The following is a 24460-nucleotide window of genomic DNA, read 5'->3' as shown; positions in this document are numbered from 1 at the left end:
TCACAGGGAACAATGAGGAAAAACCCTGTGAATATCTTGACATTCTGTTAATCACAAATGCTTGGGTTCTGTGTGTCATCCCCAGCCAGAACTCCACTACAATTTTTGGGAGGCGTTCTATTATTTTCTAGTATTTTATAATTAGTGGATGGATATATTTAGGAAGTTAACCTGAAAGTAGCTAATTAAATCATTTGACATATCCCCTGTATGATATCAAAACATCCCTCTTTAATTTCTAGAATTCGAATCTGCTATTTTTTGAACGCCATCCATTCATTCAGTATTTATCATGTCCCTAGTAAGGTCAGCTACTATGTTTTCTGCTGGAGGAAAGTATGAGACAAACAAATAATCCCTTTGGAGGAACCACTGACACACATGTGTGGGAAAAAATAATCCCTTCTCTCAAGATGCTCTTGTGGTGGTGGAAATGCAGACAAATTACCCCAAAATTATAAAGAAGAATAAGAGTTATAATAGTGAAATGTATAGAAAAGGGGGCAAAGAAGAGAAGCCCATTAACTCTGGCTGGCAAAGCAAGAAAGAGCTTCACAGAAGAGATGACTCTTGAGTTGGGTCTTGAAGAATGGGTCTTCAAATAGAGAAGGACGAAGAAATTCAAGTTGGGGGGCAGTGGGAAGAAAAGGTAACTGGGGAGAGGAAGAAGCTGGTAAAGCCCCATACAGACATGAACATGTGCCATGGGAAGAGAGAGACTGTGGAAGTGATAGTAGAGAAATGAGGAGCAAAAATAAAATAATTAGAAAGATTTGAGCTTTGGGATTTAGGAAATGTATATTAATTTATTTAGAGGCAGAATCTGGCTCTGTTTCCCAGGCTGGAGTAGAGTGGCACGATCTCAGCTCACTGCAACCTCCACCTCCCAGGTTTAAAAGATTCTCCTGCCTCGGCCTCCTGAGTAGCTGGAACTACAGGCACTTGCCACCATGCCTGGCTAATTATTTGTGTTTTTAGTAGAGACAGGGTTTCACCACGTGGGTCAGGCTGGTCTCTCACTACTGACTTCAAGTGATCGCCTGCCTCCGCCTCCCAAAGTGCTGTGATTACAGACGTGGAGCCACCACGCCCAGCCCACTTATTGTTTTCCAAATTTAAGTGATCAAATATATGACTGGGAACTTTTCATGTGCAGGTAATTTTGTAAAGCTCTGTAAGTGATAAGAAACTAATAGCTTCTTATGTATAGTTTTTCCATATTTTAAGAAGGCAGAAGAAACTAATAGCTTACCATCTAATTTGTATGTGTACTAAGTCAAATATATGTATGAGTAATTATAAAACAATTTATATAAAACATTAAGCGCTAGGGTATAACAACTTTATTTTCAGGATAAGATAAATTAATAACACAGTAGAAAACAACCCACAATCTCAGTGGCTTAGTGGAACAAAAATTTATTTCTTACTCCTGAGGAGTCCGATGCAGCCTGGGAGATTCTCCAGGACAGCTGTCCGACGTGTGCTGGCTCAGCCTATGGGGCTACTTTGGTCGCAAGGCACCTCTACATGGATATGTCTCCATTATGACCACTGGAAAGAAGAGTGGGCAGGAGCCTCGACTACTGGCAGTTAAATACTTCTACCCAAGTGAATGTTACAATGTTCACATTGCACTGTCATAACAAGTCATATGACTGTGGCTAACTTCAAGGAGGGTAAAAAAGGACTATCCGCCCAGGTATGAGGATGTAGAGAGGGTCAGACAGTAAAAATGCTCATCAGCATGCAGTAAGATAAACACAACAATAACAATAGAAAGAATGAGGGGCATTCTCAAGCAGAAAGCAATTATACTTAGCATGTCATGTAATAAAAGGCAATTCTGTTTTTCTGTCAATTGGTGAAAGGGTGTTCTTTGTTACTTCACTTTATTATGACAGTAGGAACTGGCTTGCTAGAGCTATTAATTCAATCCTGGCTCCCAAGCTGGTTGATTTTGTAGACTCTACAGGACTTCCATGCTTTCTTTATATCTTTATTCCTTTCTTTTATATGTCTCAGATGTGTAGTCTAAGGAAATGGGATCTGGGTAAGAGAGTTTTTGGTAAAGTTCTAGAAAGTATCAGTCTACCTTCCAAGAACTTTTCATTGCTTCTTTGAAGACATGGGTCTTTTTAAACAAAGGTTTTTTTTTTAAGTGGTTGAACCAAATGACTTAACCTAATCAATTAGTAATGTCTCCATCTTGGAACTTAGATGCCTATTAATAAGACAGCCGTCAGGGTGCAACCAGAAATTCAGCATAGGAATAATGGCAGTTGGTCATATTGATCTTAAATAAATACAAGGGAAAAAATGGTCCCAGGGCTTTACAGAAAGTGAGAACTTACTAAACAAGAAACCTAAATTTTCATTCCTCTTGTAAGCACTTAGGAGAAAGTCAGGAACTTGTGTGTCTTTCCTATTTATTTTGTCTTTACCTCTTGCCCAATTCTTAATTATCATTCAGTAAGAGTAAAAAGAGAAAATACTTGTCTACCTGTTTTAAAATTACAATGATCAAATTATTCCAAACCTTTTTCTAGTTCTTTGGAAATATGTATTACCATACATATATAAAAGAACAAGAAATCTCTGCATTAGCTCTCAGGTGGGGATATAAAATAAAATATGACTTTTCCATATTTTAAGAAGTTGGCTGCTTTAAGAACTAGGAAGATTCAAGTTGTCAATACCATGTTTTAAAGTGAAATTTGGAACTGGAATTTATAATGTTGTGATTTAAAACACGGGCGTTTTTTGAGATTATTAGAAAAGAGAATACAGAAATTACTGTGTAGGCTTTAGGAGGAACTGAAACCAAGCAAATATTGTTTAAAAAAAAAAAAAAAAATCCCAGTTCTCCAATGCGAGTGGCCCCCTCTGTAGGGGGCAGCAGAGACGTCGGGAGAAGGAGATCGCGGCGACCCAGGAGAGGCCAAGCGGGTCCGGGCAGTGCCCGCGCCAGGCTGTGGGCTGCGGCCCCAGGGGCGGGGGTCGGAGGAAGAGGCGGAGAGGCGGCCCCACAGATAAGCGTTTGCAGGCGACGCTCTCCGCCCGCCGGACGGGAGGCGGGGTAGCAGCCGGATTAGAGAAGCAGCCTGGAAGGAAGGAAGGAAAGAGCGAGGGAGGGACGGGAACGGCAGGAGGAGGAGCAGTGAGCTGGGCTGCAGCGGCGGCGGGAGGAGGAGCGGCCCCCGCGAGGCCACGTTTTGTTTTTGTTATTTTCCATTGGAGTAGTTGTCTGAGGCCTTTCCCGAGGACGGACCGCGCCGCAGCCCGGCAGCCCCGACCTTCCAGGTGACAGCCGGTCACCCTGGTAGGAGTCAGCTCCGCCCCAAGTCACCCCCTCCCGCCCACAGCCCCATTCCCCGCCCAGCCACCCAGTGCCTGCCCGAGGCGAGCGCGGCGGCCGCAGCGGGGCGGCAGCGCTGGGGCCGGCGGCCGCGCGGACCCTCGGCGAGGACCTCTGACCCTGCAGACCCGCGACGGAGGAAGGGGAGGTCCTGCCCGAGACGCCAGCCCGAGGAGGAGGATGCCCGTTTAACCCGCCCCCGCCTGCCGGTCCGGCTGCCGGGCGCTCACCTCGGTGCCCGCCACTGGAGCCTCCGAGCCGCGCCCCTGGAAGTGCCGCATGGGGCAGGGCCGCTGAAGCACGGAGTTCGGGGTCGCGCCGCTCCTAGGAGGGCGCGGGGCCCGGGTGCGGCAGTTGGCACAGTTTCGGCGGCGTCTTCTGCGCGGGAGTAGGGGGTGCGGTGCGTCCGGCCGGGCTCCGCCGTGCCCTGGAGAGCCTTGAGTTATGGAGCCGCCCAGCTGCATTCAGGATGAGCCGTTCCCGCACCCCCTGGAGCCCGAGCCGGGCGTCCCAGCTCAGCCCGGCCCCGGGAAGCCGGGCGACAAGCGGTTCCGGCTGTGGTACGTGGGGGGGTCGTGCCTGGACCGCAGGACCACGCTGCCCATGCTGCCCTGGCTCATGGCCGAGATCCGCAGGCGCAGCCAGAAGCCTGAGGCGGGCGGCTGCGGGGGCCCTGCGGCCCGCGAGGTGATCCTGGTGCTCAGCGCGCCCTTCCTGCGTTGCGTCCCCGCGCCGGGCGCCGTGGCCTCGGGGGGCACCAGTCCGTCGGCCGCGCAGCCCAACCCGGCCGTGTTCATCTTCGAGCATAAGGCGCAGCACATCTCGCGCTTCATCCACAACAGCCACGACCTCACCTACTTTGCCTACCTGATCAAGGCGCAGCCCGACGACCCGGAGTCGCAGATGGCCTGTCACGTTTTCCGCGCTACAGACCCCAACCAGGCAAGACCCAGGCTCGGAGGCGCGAGGGGCGGGCTCGGCTCTGGGGGATCGGGGAGCAGGGCGGGAGGGCCGGGGACCCCACTTTAACGACCGACTGAGGTTTGGCTGCTGGCGCGCGCCATCCACGTGGCGCGCTCGAGCGCCGGCTTGTCCCTTTTCCCTGACCTTGGGAGTGGGAGAGAAAGCGTTCGGGGGCTGGGCGAGTGGCGGGAGCGGCTGGCTGGCTGCAGGAACCGGAGGGAGAAGGATAGCGGTCCCGGGATGGAGGAGGAGCTGGCGCGTCCAAGGAGCACGCGTGGAGGAGCGCGCGTCCCGGGAGGACGGCGGTGTCTTGAGTGTGACCGGTGATGACTTGCTTGCAGTGTGTGTACGCGCGCGCGCGTGTGCGTGAACGCAAGAGAAGGTTGGGTTTTTAGAGGTCCTCAATAGTTCTCAGTCGCGGTCAAATACTTAACCGGTTTGGCTGGTCGCGTCATCATCACAGCAGCACCTGCAGGTCTGCAGTCAGGGAGGCGATTTCGGAGCCGGGCTTACGGAAAAGTTACTAGACATTGTCAAATTGTCTACAAAGTAGGATTCTACATTTGGATATTTAATGGAAAGAATCCCCCACCCTTGTTTTTTCTTTTTTTGCAGTTTTAAACACAGGTGTTGGAGTTAGTGTAGAAGAGGTTGCTAATATTTTTTAAAATGATGTTTCCCTTTTGTTTTTAATATTTTTTTTTTCAGCGTCTTCTAAGTCGAATTATCAAACAGTAAACTTTTACTTCCTTAAAAACAGATATGGTCCTTATGGAACAGGGAGAGGAAAACTTGACTATGCAGTGATTGTGCCTTTGCAGGCTTTTCTGCCTTTAATTTGTGATGAACCCCCCCCCCATATCAAAAGCTTCCAAAATGCTGTTTTAAAAATGGCTAGTTAATGCTTGCACAGTACTTTAGTTTCTTTGGAAAAACAGTGTTGTCTAAATATAAATAAAGTCTCAGGTTGCACCATGTGGCTTTCTTTTGGTAGCTGGGAAATTAATAGTAGTCAGATGAGAAAAACATCCTATAAATAAGGCTTTAATTTATTTCACAATTCTTCTGTCTGTAATCGAAAGACTTAATTTAATAGTTTTCACAAAAGACTTGTTGAATTGAAAAAAAATAGTTCATTCTCGTAGATTTCATCAGTTACTTTGCAAAATAGTTAACTATCTTCTTTTTCTTGGGGGGTGGGGGTGGAGTCTCACTTTGTCGCCAGGCTGGAGTGCAGTGAAACGATCTTGGCTCACTGCAACCTCCACCTCCCAGGTTCAAGTGATTCTCATGCCTCAGCCTCTTGAGTAGCTGGGATTACAGGCAACCAGCAATCAGAACTCCTAATGTGAAGAGGGCAGTTTTAACTTCTGATCACTATTAGGTTTATGGCAAAATATTGTGCTACAAATTATTTCAAGATTCTAACCATGATTTAATGAATTTCATTTTGTGATCATTTGTTCAAAACTTATTTTTAGCTTTCACATGTTAAAATTGGAAAGTTTCTGAAAGCTATTACATCTTTATTGTATTAAATTTTTCTGGTGCTGGTGGTGAAGAGGAGCCAGTTGCATTTTTCCAAGACTTTAAGGAACTTTTCATGACTCTTAGGGGTTTATGTTCAAGTTATTCATCCGCTTCCCATGCCACATCTGATGCCTGACACATTGTTGCTAATCCATTGATGGTCATGGCATCTTGAGTTCTCAACAGCTGTTGAGTTCCTCCTGGTCTCATTGGTAGGAAGTCAATTGTAAACATTCCTTTTTTTTCCTCCATTATATATTTAAGCATTAGAGGCTGAACTATATAAATATCAATATGATTAGGCTCATTTCCCCTTTTTTGTTCAGGGGGAGCATTGGAAGCATGTGACTTTATGATAAAAGTTCAAGAAAACCTTTAACTTTCCTGTTTGTTGCCATTTCCCAGATGAGTGTTTGGTCTAAAGATATGAATTACTATTTGCTCTTAACCAAGAGATTCCCTGGCAGAGCATTATTAATTTGAAGGGCCAGATGTAGTGTCTCTAGGGAACATCTGCAGCCATTAATCAGTGGTTGCAAACTCAAATGACAAGGAAGAGGGTTGCGTGAGGACTATTGAGAACTGGATAGTGAGTGTCCTTTCTCAGGATGCTACTTATCTCCAGTTGAAAATTGCATGAATGGAATACAAGCCTAGCATTTCTAGAGCTGCTGATTTCCCAAGAGAAAGTATAAATCAGATTTCTTTTTTTCTTTCTTTCCTTTTTTTGAGATGGAGTTTCGCTCTTGTTGCCCAGGCTGGAGTGCAATGGTGAGACCTCAGCTCACTGCAACTTCCTTCTCGCAGGTTCAAACGATTCTGCTGAGTCAGACTTCCCAGTAGCTGGGATTACAGGCACGCACCACCATGCCTGGCTAATTTTTTGTATTTTTTTTTTGAGACGGAGTTTCGCTCTTGTTGCCCAGGCTGGAGTGCAATGGCGCGATCTTGGCTCACCGCAACCTCCGCCTCCTGGGTTCAGGCAATTCTCCTGCCTCAGCCTCCTGAGTAGCTGGGATTACAGGCATGCGCCACCATGCCCAGCTGATTTTTTGTATTTTTAGTGGAGACGGGGTTTCTCCATGTTAGACGGGGTTTCTCCATGTTAGCCAGGCTAGTCTCCAACTCCTCTGACCTTAGGTGATCCTGCAGTCTTGGCCTCCCAAAGTGCTGGGATTATAGGTGTGAGCCACCACACCCGGCCAGAATAATATCATCCCTCTAACTTCAATGAAAATTTTAGTGACCTTCTAGTTTTGTAAGTCTGGGTGGTTTGCAATATTTTATGTTATAAATACACTTATCCAATAATATTTGTATGCTCACATCTAAAGATATTTTATGTATGACCCCACAGAATCTTATCTGGGCCAAACAATGCACATCTGAGAGATGGCTTCAGAGACCCATGAGCTGCCACTTTTGATCTTTGGCGTAAATATTTGTTAAATGGACAAGTGCAGTCATTGACACTCTGTGCTGTTTGCCATATTTCCTTTAGAGCATCCAGCTTCATTTGATACGGCTCTCATAGTAGGGAAAGTTGGGACCATCGTTTTTGTAGAATTTACTAGAAGAATTCCCAGAAGTGTTGATTCTGCAGCTGGACATGTTAAAGGGGTCAGTTTAACATAGTATCATCCAGCAGTATGCGTCATGCAGAGTTGGCTGTGGATAGTTCTGGATACCCTTGAAATCAGAAGGAAGACCTGCTGTTTGCTTTGTTCTGAGTTCTACATTTGAAGTGGAGAATTATTTATTTGGACTTAAGATCATTGTTAAGAGAGTCTCCTAAGTGTTTCCCTCAGTCCTTGACAAAGTATACAAAGCCTACAAAGGCAGCTTGGAGCGGTAGACCTGCAAACATCCCCTAACATACTTGCCTCTGGTTTGTTTCTCATCCCTATTCCTTTTCTGCAATGGCCCTATCTATTGGATGACCATATACTTTATTGTTTTATCTGGGACAATTTTGTCAAAAGGGGCACCATTAATAATTACACAAGTACTGTGAGTAATAAACCTAATAATTACACAAGTACTGTGAGTAATAAACCTGGGCCGTGCAGGACAAACTGGGATATGCGGTCATCATGGCAAAGTTTGTGTTCATGCGGATCCTCTGAGTTGGAGGATTGTGGGTACTAATATAAAATGATAATATTTTTAGGAATATCTACTCACATATTCAAATTGGATCTACAGTTGACCTCAGAGCTGGGAGTGCTGTACTTGAGTATATTGTGGGGAGTTGCCACAGCGATGCCCTCTTGGTTCCATACCTCCCTGGTGGGTCAGAGTTCAACTTAAGGATGTGTGTCAGGAGAAGCATTCAACCAGAATGGCTCGACACACCACTTTTCCTCCCAGGTGCAAAGACAAATGGAGATGGGGGTCAAAAATATGCCAACGCAGATCTGTCTCTATCAAGTTATTCATGTATTCAATATCAAGTGTTAGGATAGGTCACTAATAAATACTTGATATTGCAGGACAGGTCACTAATACTTGATATTTCAGGATAGGTCACTAATACTTGACATTTCATATCACGGTCCTCACTCAACCCTCTTCTGCTGTCAGGTCTCTGTAGTCTTATGCAGGAGGAATGTCAGGCTTAGCACATTTCAGCTAAACTTGAATATTTGAACTAGGAAAGAGGCTTAATCCCACTGGCATGAAGTGAGTTACAGACTTAAACTGATTGGGGAACTAAGAATATCTGATTGTCTCCCAGAGGTCTAGGATAGGTCATTAATACTCTGTAAATATCTACTTTCAAAAAGAGTCTATATGGCATTACCCAAATTTTTCTGTTAAAAAATTATTTTGTTATACATATATTGCCACAATAAAAAATTAAGCAGGAGTTGTCATTGTAAATATGAGACTCAAGGTTGTTAGTTAACGTGCATGGGAGTTTTGAGGCATCATTATATTTCATGATTATAGGATGGACAATCATTTAAAAGATAAAAACATGATTGTTATAATGTTCATTGATTGTGTTTGGGTATATATTTACTGAAGCTTGCAAGAATGATTTTAAAGAGTTTATATATTGTGTTTTTAAAATTAAAAAAAGGAATTTAATGCTATTTTTCTCTAACTCAGTTCTCTTAAAAATGTTTATTACTAACTGAGCTTTATTTTGTTATTTAAAAATAACTGGTAACCAGTTTATTGTCAATATATTTTTAGAAGGTCATTCTTCAGTTCTTTTTCTAAGTTGATGGTTAGTAGCTTTGGAAATATACTAGTGAGAATACCAGAGAAATTGAAACCTGTAAGATTGTACCTCTCTCTGCTTTCTGAGAAGTTTGTTCTATGGACAGATATATCTATCTTTTTTCTTTTTCTAATCAATTTTTTATTCTCTGTTCTCCCTGTAGTCTGAGGTAGAGGTTAATTTGCCCTGGCTCTGTGGTATAATCTTGACTGCAGTATCTGGGAGAAGGTACAAACAGCCCAGAGAGTCCCAGCCGCAAGGGAGCGTGTTATGATAGGAGCCCTAAGCTGAAGCTTGAAGCTGTTCAGTGTCAGAGCTTGATTGTCAGAAACCAGAGATTCTCCATCTTCAGTGTGTGTGTCAAAATCACCTAGAGGGTTGTTAAAAGAGACAGTTGGACCCTTCCCTTAATTTCTGATTCTAACAAGTTCCCTGGTGATGCTCAAACTACTGGCCTGGTGACCACAGTTTCAGAAACCCTGTGCTATTTGGTTCATTTGGTTGTTGTATGACCATTTCTGTTTCCCTAGTTATTTTTGCATTCTTTCTTAGACTTGAAAGTTCAGGTTGAATGTGAGGAGAAATAATATTTGACTCTGGAATTTTTTTAAAGAAGCTCTTCATCATCTAGCTTAGTGATTTGCATATCCTCTTCCTGAGATAGACATTCTGCCGGGCATCATAAGACCATGCAAATGTTGAATGAAAACTTTGCCTTTCAGCCAAACATTTTAAGTTCTGCAGGTGGAATAAACAGTTCGTTTTGAGGGGAATATAGATAGCCTAAATTCTGAAGTCAAAAGTGCTCTGAAATCAGAAATGTTTTGAGCATCAACATGACACTACAGTTGGAAAATTCTTCATCTGATTTCATGTGACGGATCACAGTCAAAACACACGAAATTATTAAAAGTATTGTATAAAATTACCTTGAGGCTATGTGTATAAGGTGTATAGAAACATAAATGAAGTTGTGTTGTACAATGGTGCCTGCCATCTCGGCTCACTGCACCTCTGCCTCTTGGATTCAAGTGATTCTTCTGCCTCAGCCTCCCAAGTAGCTGGGATTGCAGGAGTGCGCCACCAAGCCCAGCTCATGTTTGTATTTTTAGTAGAGATGGGGTTTCACCGTGTTGGCCAGGCTGGTCTCAAACCCCTGACTTCCAGTGATACACCTGCCTGGGCCTCTCAAAGTGCTGGGATTACAAGTATGAGCCACTGCACCCGGCCAGAAACATAAATGAATTTCATACTTAGACTTGGATCTCATCCTTACGATATCTCATTATGTATATCCAAATATTCTGAAATCTGAAAAAAAAAATTCAAAATCTAAAACACTTCTGTTCTCAAGTATTTTGGATAAGGGATTCTCAACCTGTATATCCTAATTTAAAATTACGATAGTTTTTGAAAAAAAATCAAAGCTTTATTAGCAGCCGGAGAAATAACAGCATTCAATAAGACAGATGCTGTTCACATGCCCTTTTCTCTGTTTGGAATAAGTAAATTAATTGCTCGGTGATGATTTCCATGAATTTTCTAGAGTATCTGGTATATTATTTACCTCATAAGTAAAAGGTACAAGTCAGAAAAATATCAGCATGCTTAGGATACCAGCTATTAAGAAAATCACATAAAAAGAAGTAAGAGTTGAACAGTTTAGTGATTAAGATTATGGCCAGCCTAAATAATTATTGCAAACAATTTTATTTACTTAAAAAAAAACTTACGGCTTCTGTGCGTTTAAAAAGGTCTGGCTGGTAATTTTAGAGTCCCATTTCCTTTAGACTTTGTTGGCATATCCGAACCAAGTCAACATGCAGTTACTTGGATGTACCCTCCTGTAAAATGAAGAACAGATTAATTATGATTTAATGTAATAGTATATTCAGACTTCTTTGACTAGGTAAAGGATTTTGCTTGACATATGATCTTCATAAAATATTTATACAAATTGAATACCCGGTTGGGATGTGTTAGCTCTAAGGACGTCATTAGCTTGTTACTTTAAGGTTGGAATATGGTGTATATAATATGGTAAGTTTACATTGCACTGTCTAGTTTGTCTCAGTAGCTCCTTAATGAATTTCCTTAGAAGTGAAGGTTTATTGAGCTCTTCTTGGGTAACAGCACCACTCTCACTACTTCTCTTAGGTGATCACATGTTAGCTTCACAGTAACTGGGTGAAGTACATACCAGTGTTTCCTCCATTTTATAGATGAGAAAACGGAGGTATAAAAGGTTAAAATATGGGCTGGGTGTAGTGGTTCATGCCTGTAATTCTAGCACTTTCAGAGGCTGAGGTGGGCGGATCACCTGAGGTCAGGAGTTCGAGACCAGCCTGGCCAACATGGTGAAACTCTGTCTCTACTAAAAATACAAAAATTAGCCAGGTGTGGTGGTGTGCGCCTGTAATCTACTTGGGAGACCAAGACCGGAGAATCACTTGACCCGGGAAATTGAGGTTGCAGTAAGCCTAGTTTGTACCACTGCACTCTAGTTTGGGCGACAAAGTGAGACTAAAAAAAAAAAAGGTTGCATTATTTCCCAAGGTCACAGAGCAAGACTCTGTCTCAAAATTTCTTTCTTTCTTTTTTTTTTTTTTTTTACTGATGGCTTCCAGATTTATTACTGTAGTCCAGCCCTCTCCTCTGAGCTCAAACTTTGTTCAGTATTTAAATGCTTACTTGATGTCTGTACTTGAATATGTAGTTGCTGTTATAACTGGGAATTGTATTTGAATCCTACTTTTTCACTCCCCAATTTCAATCATTGAGGCAAGTCACATTATTCTGCCTCCACAACTATTTTTTTGTGGGTGGTAGGAGATAGATTGTTGCTCTGTGGCCCAGGCTAGAGTACAGTGGTGCAGTCATAGCTCACTTAAGCCTTTACTTCCTGAGCTCAAGTGATCCTCCTATCTCAGCCTCCCAAGTAGCTGAGACTACAGGTTCCAGCCACCATGCCTGGCTAATGTTTAAAAAATTGTTTTGTAGAGACGGGGTGTTGCTATGTTTCTCAGGCTGGTCTCAAACTCCTGGGCTCAAGCAGTCCTGCTGCCTCAGCCCTCCAAAGTGCTAGGATTACGTGTGAGGCCCAGCACCTGGGCAAAATTCATTTTTCATATGTCCTCAGCTCTCCCTTACCACTGACATCACCCAGATCTGCCTACCTTATCTTTTGCTGGGAGTGTCATACTGCCTCTTACCTCTTCTCCTTGCTCTCATCTTGTTCTCCTATCAATCCCTTATTTCAGATCACGTTTCACTTCCCTATTCTGAATTTGCATTCAGAATAATCTGCAAATTCCTTATCATGTGACCGTGTATGACTCCGCCCCCTTCGTCTCTGTGTGTCTTCTTGAAGACTGCTCTCATGCATGCATTACAGTCAGACATATAAGTCATTACAGTCAGACATATAAGTCATCTCCCCGATCCTTAAACAAGCTCAACTCTTTTTTTTTTTTTTTTTTTTTTTTTTTTTAACCCAGGCTGGGGTGCAATGGTGCGATCTCGGCTCACTGCAACCTCCGCCTCCTGGGTTCAGGCAATTCTGCCTCCCTCAACAAGCTCAACTCTTAAATCACTCCAGAGCCTTTGTATGTGTGACTGCCATTCTTTGTGGGCATAGGTTTTTTTTTTTTTTTTTTTTTTTTTTGACAGAGTCTTGCTGTGTCGCCAGGCTGGGGTGCAGTGGCGTGATCCCGGCTCACTGCATCTTCCTTTTTCCGCTTTCAAGCAATTCTTTTGCCTCAGCCTCCCGAGTAGCTGGGACAACAGGCACGCACCACCACACCCGGCTAATTTTTTGTGCTTTTAGTAGAGATGGGGTTTCACCATGTTGGCCAGGATGGTCTCGATCTCTTGACCTCGTGATCTGCCCACCTCAGCCTCCCAAAGTGCTGGAATTACAGGGGTGAGCCACCGTGCCCAGCCGTGGGCGTAGTTTTTTTTATTCTGGGCTTCAGTTCTCTGTTAAATTGTAAATGTCACTTCCTCAGATTGACTTCCAGGGCTCAGTCTAAATTAGGTGGGTATCCTACTTTTTCACTTCTATCTCAGCCACTTGTTTTTCTTTTGACACTTACTAATTTAAAATTAATTTTCCTTTTTACACTTTTGGGGAACACTGTCACCACCTCTGGAATGTAAGCTTCATACTGAGCGAGATCTTACCTGTTCATGGTTGTGTGCCCAGAACCTAGTTCTGTAGTATGGGTTCCTTCCATCCAATTGAAATTAGGTTGAGTAAGAATTGATCCCTGCCCTCAAGGAATTTAAGTCCACAGGAGCAGATTAATGTCTACTGGTAAAGATGGATGTTTGTTTTCCTCTGGTTGCCTCTAGTTATCACATTATATTAACAAGTGGTGACTGTATTCTGTTTGCTCAATATTTTTTGTCATGGCTACTACAATTTTAGAGCCATCATACTGCTTAAAATAGTAAAAGGGATTATAAAGTAATTTATGTAATTTCTGAAAATATTTTGTTGTCTAATTTGAGAAGGGCTTTTTTTCCCCTCCTGATTAAAACATAGGAAGTTTACTAACGTTACCAACAGGAGAATGTGTCTGTCCTTGGCCTATGTGAGTTGAGCATTTGGGATTAGAGGATGATCAGCCTTAATGATTTTGCAAATACACCCTTGCAGTAATTGGATTAATTTTTAGTTTCAGTTCAGGTCAGCTCAGTTGTTCAGGCTTCCCAGTGGTAACATGATCTCATTTGGAAGGCTGTTTAGTCATACAGTGTTTGAGAATGGCTTCTGCAAGTTTTTACTCCCAAATCTAAAACTGACCATTTTCTTAGGCCCAAGAAGCTGGACTAGGCCCAAGAAATTGAAGCTCAGGACCCCACTCTTCCCTAATTAGTCGTGTGACATGGGAAATCCAGATCATGATTTCTTAGTTGTTCCTTTGTTCATTACTCTGTTTATTTAAAGACCAATCAGGTTAATAGCTTTTTAAGGCCTGTCTTAACAAATCGGCAGAGCAGGCCTAAGAAGTGTTTCAAACCCTTTTTGAAATCAAAAAGGGAAATGAATGAATGGAGAGGAAATCCGTCTGGGTAAGGTCAGAGAACAGTAAGAAAAAAATCCGTGACCAGTGTCTACAGTGAACTCTTTACCAATTAAAAGATACAGGGTTTGTATTCTGGATTTCTTTATTTGCTACAACAGCATACTCTTGTGACAGAATAATAATCACTGCTCTTGCTTGTATTTTATTTAATACTTGGAATAAGAGGTTTTGGTAGGTCAGTTATAGTTTTCATGGCCACAAAGGCATGCACCAAGCTACAAGTAAGATACTGAGTAACATTGCAGTATTCTTGTGGGTTGGGGTTCTACTTTAAAGAAAAGAGCTACATAACGAAAGATTATTTTTCCAGGAAAAGCTAAAAGGTGCCATGGTCATATGCTTTTGTAAATATAGGCTCCCTGCCTCTACCTCCTCCCTCAAAAGGTCCTTTTCTCCTCCTTTATAGTCGATCTGCTATGAGGAATACTTATTTCTACATTTCTTCAATGTTTGGTCCCTTACATGGTGTAGGAGAGTCTCATATAGTAATAGGTTCTAAACAGCTTTCGCTTTCACACCATTGATGAAGCAGTATGTGGTTTATATATGTTTTGTCATTAGTTTTTATAGTAATCAAAATGATTTTTAGAAACCTGCTTTCCATTCTAAACTTGGCCCAAAAACATAGATATTGCTGATGATGCATTGTTCAAAACAGCAAACACAGCTGCTTGTTAAGGCAAAAGGCAAATATGAAAATAGACAGTTTTATAACATGTTTGCCTGTTTACAAAGGCTGTTTTCTTTTGCTCTTGGAGTGGAGGATAAACACACATCATTTCTGTAAAGGGACAAGCTGTAGTGTGCATATTGAGTGTGAGAGTTAACTTGTTAGCGTTGAGTCATAATACATTACCCTGTTCACTTAGGAGCCAGTCAGGTTAATAGATTGTTTTGTGCATGTGATTGTACCAGTTAATAGTTTCTCTGGAAGTTTTGTTCACTATGATTTTTCTTCTGAAAGCAGAATTGATTCTAGATATTGGAAGTGGGAACTGACACGTATATGTCCTGTAATTGTTTTTTAGCTGCTTACATTTTTCAGACGATTTATTTTTAAAAGCCATGCTACCACCTTGAAAGAAAATTACAACTAATGCTTTGCATATATTTAAATCTTCATAATTCAAGTGGAGATTTTGAACTATTAGAAAATTATTGATTTTAAAAAATGTTTGTTAAGTATCCTTAGTACGTGATAGTGCACAGGGCTTTGTGTATGTTTTCTGCTTTAGACTTGCTGTCAATGAAGAAAATGTTCATTTGTCTAATGCAGATGGGGTAAATGCAGGAATATCCCATCCTTAATGCACGTCATTCCCTGTTTTGAATATGTTCATTATGATCTGTCTTAAAAGAAGTGACTAGCTTCTGCTGTTTTCGTTTGCCATTTGGTGGCTTTGCAAAGGAGGAAAGACCACTTATTGTTGACTGCATAAGGGTGACCCTGTGAACAGGTGTTGATGAAAAGTCTCAAAGCCTATCACATATTTGAAGAGATTTATTCTGAGCTAAATATGAGTGACCAGTGGCCTGTGACACAGCTCTCAGGAGATCCTGAGAACATGTGCCCAAGATGATGAGGCCACAGCTTGGTTTCAGGGAGACGTGAGACCTCAATCGATACAGGTGAGAGATACATTGGTTTGGTCTGGAAAAGCCTGACACGTAGAATCTGATTGGCAATTTGTTGAAAGAGATAAGTTATGTTCTAAAGACTTGGAATCAATGGAAAGGAATGTGTGGGTTAAGATACGGGGTTTTGGAGACCGAGGTTGTATTGTACAGGTGAAGTCTCTAGGTAGCAGGCTTCAGAGAGAATAGACTGTAAATGTTTCCTGTCAGACTTAAAGAGTCTGTTCTACCAGTAATTCCAAAAGGGAGGAAGGTATAATGAGGTGTGTCTGCCCCCACCTCCACCTCTATCATAACCTGAATTATTTTTCAGGTTAACTCTGGAATGCCCTTTGCTGAGAAGAGGGGATCCATTCTGATGGTTGGGGGCTTAGAGTTCTGTTTTTGCTTTATACAGGGACCTCCAGCTTGAGAAGCTAGACTGGAACCAGGGATTGGAAGCTCTGGTCTCTGCCTCTCTGTAATTAGTCATGTAACATGAAAAGTCATTTGATCTGAATTATGATTTTCTAGTTGTTTCTTTGTTCATTACCTCATTCATTCATTCACTCCCTCATTCCCTCACCCATTCCTTCATTTGTTCAGTTATGTTGGAAACCGAATGCTTCCTGTGTGTCTGGTACTGTGTTGGAGATTTACATTGTGTGGTGTATAAAGCAAATGCATTCTCTACTTCACGTATCTTATTTTGTGCAGGAGTGGGACAAAACTAAGTGGAAAACAGCATTAGGTGAGAGCAGAGCTCCTGGGCTCTGGAACCCGGCTGCTGGGACTCCAGGCTCCACCACTTACGGCCCTGCACAAATTCCGGCACCTCTCTGTACATTTATGTCCTCATCTATAATATGGGGTTGTCAAAATGTGCAGATTTCATAAGGTGGTTGTGAGGAGTGAGTGAATTCATTTGTATAAACCACTTGGGACCGTACCATATGGTAAGTGCTGTGTAGATGTTGGCAACATATCAAAAATATTCAATTTCAAACTGTGGTGAAGGCTATGAAGGAAAAGAAGGTGATGGTATGAGAAAAAAAAAGAGGAAACTTACTCTAGATTGGGTTTTGGAGTAGGTAGTTTCTTCAGTTCTATTTTCCTAATAAAATCTTGTTTTTATTCAGTTATTTCTCCCTCTGCCTCTCAGCCAAGAGGCTACAGGAAAGATTTGCCCAGGAATCCAGGCCCAAGCCAGTTTGTAAGTTTGTCCCTGGAGAATACAGCGGTTCCAGGAAATGTGGCTCAGTTTGTGCCAATGCAAGATCAAGGACATTTGCCAGGGGCTCTGAGAAAGTTTTCTAATTGGTGGTTGCATGTAGATTTAGAGACTGGAACTCTTATAGTTATTTCACTACCAGAGAGATGATGAAGCTAACATACTGAGGAGGGCATTGTTAGGACAACTGGGAAAGAAACTTGACCTGAATTCTGATAGAAATAAACCTGATTACTACTACCTGTGTTACTTTTTTAGTTTACATGAGTTGAGTTGGTTTCTCTGTTACTTGTAGCCAAACGTAAAAGATGGGTCACAGAAGGCCACTTGCGCAGGTGAAGAATTCAGGATGACTTTCAGATCTGCTGATTGTTTGACTAATGGGTAGACTTGGGACCATTGACCAATATGAGGAAAGCTGGTGGAGGGAACGTGGGAGAAACAGGTTTGAGAGGCAAATCAGGAGTTCTTATTTCTATCATAAGATGGGCTGGATGTTAACAGTGGTTTACAAAGTTTTTTTTTTTTCTGATGTAAGATGCCTCAGACATATGACATCTTAATATCAGCAACTGTGATTTCTAAAGAATTGCAATCATTTTCACCAGTATTGAGGTTGATGAAATCAAAATTTATTGGGGGTTGGTGGGAAGGGTGATATTTCAGCATTTCTCAACTTGATTGCACGTTAAGAACTTTGTGGAAAGTTAAAAAAAAATCTACACATGTCGACTAGATTCTTGGTCCTTTGTAGAGATGTGGAATCAGAATCTCCAACATGGGCCCTGGGAATGTCTATTTAAAAGTAGGTCATTGGGATGGAGTCAGCTTCACTGTTCTGTGCAGACTTAATTTGGAGAACCAGTGCATTAGGGGACCCAAGGCCTCTTCCTATACAGGATTTTTTTATTTCAACTCCAGGAATCAATTCCACTTAAGCTCAGGAAACAGCAAGAGCCTTAGGATTTGCTGCAGTCTTGTTAAAACACCATGAGTAACGTCATTACACTACTGCTTCTTTTTTTTTTTTTTTTTTTGAGACGGAGTTTCACTCATGTTACCCAGGCTGGAGTGCAATGGCGCGATCTCGGCTCACCGCAACCTCCGCCTCCTGGGTTCAGGCAATTCTCCTGCCTCAGCCTCCTGAGTAGCTGGGATTACAGGCACGCACCACCATGCCCAGCTAATTTTTTGTATTTTTAGTAGAGACAGGGTTTCACCGTGTTGACCAGGATGGTCTCGATCTCTTGACCTCGTGATCTACCCGCCTCGGCCTCCCAAAGTGCTGGGATTACAGGCTTGAGCCACCGCGCCTGGCCCACTACTGCTTCTTGATGCCACTTCTGGTGAAATTGTTATGACATGTTTTTATTTTTTTCCCATAGTGATAGTGAAAACTCCATCTCTGCAGGAATATTGGCATTACTCTGAGTATGTTGACAGTTACCAAATGCTTGAGTGTTTGATTGATGGTTATTAGAACATCTGTCACTTCAGCAGTTAAAATCTTGCTTTACATATCAATAGTTGGGCGATTTCCTGGGAAGTCAGCTGGTAGATCAGCCTGTAATCACAAGGTTGTGTTCTACAGACATTGCAAGGACAGTATTACCCATGCTTTGCTGAAGCTAGGTAATACCACTAGATGACATCTGTTGTCAGGTAGTAAGAAGAAATGAGCCTAGGACACAATGAAGCATAATTATGAGCATTGTTACAAGCAGTGGGGAGGTGGGATGATCTGTGATGGTGATGAGCCAAGGAGGGTCCTGGCTCCAAGGCTGAGACAGGGCCCCCAAATAATGAGATGATCTGCAGGAAGACACTAATTAATATAAGTAAGACTTTATTTGTAGTCATTTGGGCTACAGTGACAGTCAACCAGTTTGCCGAAGGTGGTAATGATTCTCTCAGCTTTGGAAATGATGCTGTAGGTGTTTGTGTAGGAATAGGGGGAGAGGGTACGATTTAGCTCTGCCACGGGAAATCTGTTTTTCCTTTTTCCCTCTACCCTTCACCCTCATAGGTTTATGAGTGCTGGAAGAACATTTAGTCCTGGAAAAGGCAACATTTTTTATTTTTTATTCTATTTTTATTTTTTGAGATGTGGTCTCACTCTGTTGCCCAGGCTGGAGTACAGTGGCGCGATCTTGGCTCATTGCAACCTCTGCCTCCTGGGTTCAAGTGATTCTCCAGCCTCAGCCTCCAGAATAGCTGGGACTACAGGCGTGTGCCACCACGCATGACTAATTTTTTGTATTAGTTTTTTGTATTTTTGGTGCAGACAGGGTTTCACCATGTTAGCAGGATGGTCTCCATCTCCTGACCTTGTGATCCGCCCACCTCGGCCTCCCAAAGTGCTGAGATTACAGGCGTGAGCTACTGCGCCTGGCGGAAAAAGGCAACATTTTTCACTCATCTTCCTGGTAAGAGATAAGGTGCTGACTCTACTTCCCCAGAACGCAAGCAAGCTGTAAATGTAATGTTCTTCTCTTCGCTTATCTGTTTTTGGAGGTAATATACAATTGGGTAGTTACCCTAGGTATCATATTAAACTTTAGGACTGTAGGTCTGGGGTGAGGCTTAGAACATTGGATAGATTGGACACATTTGCATCTGTTCCTCTGGTTCATTTGCTCTCTCTGTAATTGAACTGCCCTTCATATATATAGTTGATCTGAGAATAGTAAAAATAATAATGGTGTTGACATTGGAATTTTAGAGGGTAATTCTTGGTTATAGATTAGGTAGTGAGAGCCATGAGAATTTTGTAGTTGTCAGAGTGTTTTAATCATTGTTGTCACCATCATTGTCATCAGCTCCACTGTGGCCATTAGCAAATATTGGTTGAGGCTAATCAAGTGTAAGATTAGCAGGTTGGCAACTGGGAATAAGAGGTTTAAGTGATTTCAACGTAACAGATAAACAATGGTAGTAGCCTAAGCTCACGTTAATTATGAGGTAAAGCAGTAGAGGTACTACATGTTTGTTGGGGCACTTGATATTCTCTGACATGAGATCTGCAATTGGTTTTAAGGAATGTGGAAATGTCAGGGCCTGGTTGAAGAGTTTTTCAAGGGAAAAATGATAAATAATTAACATTCAGCCTTCTGCAGGTTTTCATTCTTTAACAAAATGTCTCTCTTAATCTGTCAGAGACTTAAAAGTCATTATAGCTACCTGTTTGTAGGAAATGAACTCATGATTAGGAAATTTTAATGATAGTGCTATTCTTTCATTCTTACATTTCTATAAAGAATATGGCATTTACAGTTTTAATCAAGTTAAACATTTCTTTCAGTGGCTTCATGTTCCTTAGAAATATAATCATAGTACTTTGAAAGAGCATTTTGGTACAGCTGGAAAGTTTATAGCACCTAGTAATTTTTTGAGGCTATAGTATTAAAGAAATTTATAGCTCCATTATATATGGAAATGGGATCTGGAGCACATATGATAATTGAAATCCACAGATAGTCCTTCACTTGAAGTCCTTTCTGGAATGAGTTGAGGAACAAATAAACACAGATGGTCTTTACATCTTTTTTCTCTTAAGCTCTTACTTGCATTTCTTTCATGCCATTATATATTATAGATATCAAGATGTAAAAAAAAATAGCTTAAAAAAGTGGCTAAAGTGAATTTGAGCTCACATTGCTTTGCAGACATTCAGTGGCTTCCAAATGTACAGCAAAAAAGTTAGATTCAGTCTTTTGTAAGCTAGTGGCATCAGTGATAATGATGGTATGGGAAGATGATAATGAAAAATCACGTTGGCTACTTGTGAAAACACGTTTTTGGGCCGGGCGCGGTGGCTCAAGCCTGTAATCCCAGGACTTTGGGAGGCCGAGGCGGGTGGATCACGAGGTCAAGAGATCGAGACCATCCTGGTCAACATGGTGAAACCCCGTCTCTACTAAAAATACAAAAAATTAGCTGGGCATGGTGGCACGTGCCTGTAATCCCAGCTACTCAGGAGGCTGAGGCAGGAGAATTGCCTGAACCCAGGAGGCGGAGGTTGCGGTGAGCCGAGATCGCGCCATTGCACTCCAGCCTGGGTAACAAGAGCGAAACTCCGTCTCAAAAAAAAAAAAAAAAAAGAAAACACGTTTTTATGTGTGAATGGGTGCAGCCTAATACTGTATACTGCTGGTGTCCAGTCTGTAAGATTGTTGTCATTGAAGGAATAAATTTGGGTTCAACCACTTACTTCATTCCTTATCGCTCTCCTTTTTTTTTTTTTCCTTTTGAAGCAGGATCTTGCTTTGTCACCCAGGCTGGGATGAAGTTGGTTCACTGCAGCCTTGACCTCCCAGGCTCAAGTGACCCTCCCACCTTAGTCACCGTAGTAGCTGGGAGTATAGGCACGCGCCTTTTTTTTTTAAGCGGAGATGTTGCCCAAGCCAGTTTTGAACTCCTGGGATCAAGCTATCCTTCCGCCATGGCCTCCCAAAGTGCTGGGATTACAGGTGTGAACCACTGCATCTGGCCCCTCTCTCTTCTTTCTTATAACCAGTCCAGTTACTCAGAGAATGCTCAAGGTCCATACCATAGCTTGGTAGTTCTGATCTTTCTCTTTCCTGAACTCCAGCTCTGCTTTCCAGCTCTCTGAACTTCTCACCATTCCTCATGCCCACTTGGACTTCCACAGCTCTCTCTTCATGCACTGGTCTTTTTATTGGGAATGCCCTCTTATCCACCTGGTTTCCTGATCTTTACAAACCCCATTCACAAGTCACTTCCTCTTCTGTATCTTCTTGTTATCAATCCCCAACCTCCAGATGAAAGTTGCTCCTTCCTTTGGGCTTCACTGTTTATGGCTTTATTGCAGCAGTTGTATAGTATTTTTATTATTGATTTGCAAGCCTTTCTTCACTAGTTTGTAAACTAATTGAAAGTACAGATAGGGCCATATTTGTATCCTTAGCATTTAACACAATGACTAATATGTATTCTTTATATGCTTTGTTGAAATAACTTTTACAAAATACATGTTTTTGTTGTTGTTTTCAAGCCTTCCTTTCTGAGTAGGACTGTGCTATGTGTCCAGGGTTATAAGAAGTATAAAGTTTGACCTGGGCACTCAGAGGTTCATATTGTGGTTGACAGAAAAAGAACACACAAGGAAAGTGTTAAATAATTAACGACAGTGAATGGTCCTATTACTGTTTTGAGAAAAAGAGCACAGAGAAAGCATATAGGTTCTTAATAGAGAATTAGGTAACAGAGATTATATTTTATACAGAAGAGGAAAGCCATAGGGAAGTGGGACAGATAATATGCATGAATTTTGCAGGAGAAAAATCAAGACCATTCCAGTGCCAAAGTCCAGAAACTGACTAGATGGAATTGGGAGAATTAGTAAATTACTTAAGTCTCCCTTGCCTATAGAATTATTAGTACCTGTCTCACCAAATTATGAAAAAGAAATAATTCGTGTAAAACATTTGTACAATGCCTGCAACAAAGAAAGTGCTCACAGGATAGCACTTTCTTACTGTCATTAGAACAACAGTAAGAAACTATGAAACTATAGTTGTTATCAATAAGTAGTGGTGACCAGGCATAAAAACACACACTTATGAGGGAGCCATAGAAACTGAAGCCACAACAATCAATCAGAAAACAGTTAGAGATGATAAAGGTAAGGTATTAGGCAAGGAACGAGTCAGCAGGAAATTGAGAATGGACAGTATCAGGTCATTGTGGGGAGGAAAGGGAAAAGCAGGGAAGTTTGGGGAGCAGTTGAGAACAAAACACAAAGAAATAGTGAAAAGAGCGACCTTGAAGCTAAGATATTGCTTGCGCTAGGCCGGTAAAAAACATGCTCTCCTTCTTGCCAGGACTGGAGCTGATCACAGAGTGTGACTAGCCCAGGACATCTGGTGAAAGCAGGTGTGCCAGTGAGTGAGCTGGTAATTAGGTTAAGGTGGAGAATGGGGAGTTGCAGTAGAGCCAATTGTGACGAGAGAGTAGTGGAGGAGGTGAGGAAGGAGACTCTTGAGGGAAAAAAATGGCAGAAAGTTTGTGTGAAATAAGATCCCAGTTTAAATTTACCTAGTGCTTTCTCTTTCTATGGCCCTAGGTCTGAAAGGGAAGGCCAAGAAGAGATGGTATCACTTTCATAGGCCCCTAGGAGAGCACATGGCCACTGGCTTGACTTGCCTTTCTCACAATATTAGCTAACTCCTATGTCAAGTAGTTCAGTTTTAGTAGACTTTTGTTTTATTTTTTGAAAGCATGAACTTTAAAGAAAGAAAACCATTAAAAAATTATTCTTGTGGAATGTTTAGGATTTTTGTCATGCAATATATTTAAAAGGTTGTCTACCTAAGTGGTATACATTAAATAGAGTGCTCTTAGAGTACTGTTTTAACACTTGCTTGTTTATGATATGGACAGGAGGCAGGGGAATACTGGGTAAAAGAGGGTATTTCCCATCAAAGGTCCCATCCTCAAGCCTAGAAACCCATGGCCTTAAGTGGGAACAGGCATTCCTGTTTTTGTGCCCAAATGTTGCTTTTTCCAAGTCCACTCTGGCCTGCCACATCCCTACCCGGTGCCCAAATAAACCCCAAGCTCCATGAGTCGTGAGTAGAGAAACAGGAGCAGAGAAGCGGCAGAATGGCAGAGCTAAGCAACAGAGAAGGAGACAAGGGGAACATCTAAATGTTGAGAGTTCGGATGGAGATGGTTGGAGAAGAGATTGGCCAGGGGACGGCCAAACTCCAGGGGAAGACCATCTTCCCACTCCATCCCCTCTCCAGCTCCCCATCCATTGCCCTGAGATCTACCTCCACTGCTCAGTAAAATCCTTGCATTCACCATCTTTCAAGTCTGAGTGACCCGATTTCTTCCTGGATGCTGGACAAGGACCCGGGCACCAAGAGGAAAGGGTGTAAAAGGCTGTCACCCCAACTCTCAACTGAACTGGTTTAATACTTAGGCATCTGTGGACAGCAGCTGCAAAAGGGCATTAATTGTAACACACCCCTAGATGCTACCATGGGACCAGAGACCAAAAGTGTTCACCCTGGCTCCTGCACCTGCCCATCTGCAAGCTTCCCCTCCTATAAGGGGTTTGTGTGAGCAGCAGGGCTGACCAAGCAAACGAGTCACACTCCTGTTGTAAGACCCATGAAGGGGTCAGGGAACTCTCCCATTTCATTTATAAAAATCACCTGAGGTACTTGTTGGACAACAGAGATTTCTAAGCCTCACCACAGACTTATAGAAACTAAATCTCTAGAGAAAGCACCTAGGAATTCATGTTTATAAGCATCCTAGGTACTTCTTGTGATTAGGCAGTTTGAGATAAATATTGCTTGTGTTGAGTAAAAGACTTTTAAGTCCTTCTTGTAGGTCAAGGATTATAGTGCTTAATTTCTTTCTTTCTTTCTTTCTTTCTTTCTTTCTTTCTTCCTTCCTTCCTTCCTTCCTTCCTT

The 24460-nt window shown here is 42.3% G+C and overlaps 1 protein-coding gene across 6 annotated transcripts in view; it reads left to right on the top strand.

Moving 5' to 3' along the window:
* The first annotated feature begins 2421 nt into the window (after window positions 1-2421).
* TBC1D4 (TBC1 domain family member 4) overlaps window positions 2422-24460 on the top strand; it is a 177461-nt gene continuing 155422 nt past the window's right edge. For 3 of the 6 annotated variants that reach the window (XM_032277361.1, XM_032277362.1, XM_032277359.1), the window contains exon 1: window positions 2422-4300. In XM_032277361.1, the coding sequence (XP_032133252.1) occupies window positions 3803-4300 (498 nt within the window). In that variant the 5' untranslated portion in view covers window positions 2422-3802. The remainder of the gene's footprint in view (window positions 4301-24460) is intronic. The other 3 variants (XM_032277363.1, XM_032277360.1, XM_032277357.1) reach the window with 1 other exon arrangement.

Source organism: Sapajus apella, unplaced genomic scaffold, assembly GCF_009761245.1.
Source record: "Sapajus apella isolate SASKATOON/1434 unplaced genomic scaffold, GSC_monkey_1.0 scaffold9, whole genome shotgun sequence".
Taxonomy (NCBI): Eukaryota; Metazoa; Chordata; class Mammalia; order Primates; family Cebidae; genus Sapajus; species Sapajus apella.
Note: the sequence above shows the minus strand (reverse complement) of the source record. Positions and strands in the feature narration are given on the sequence as shown.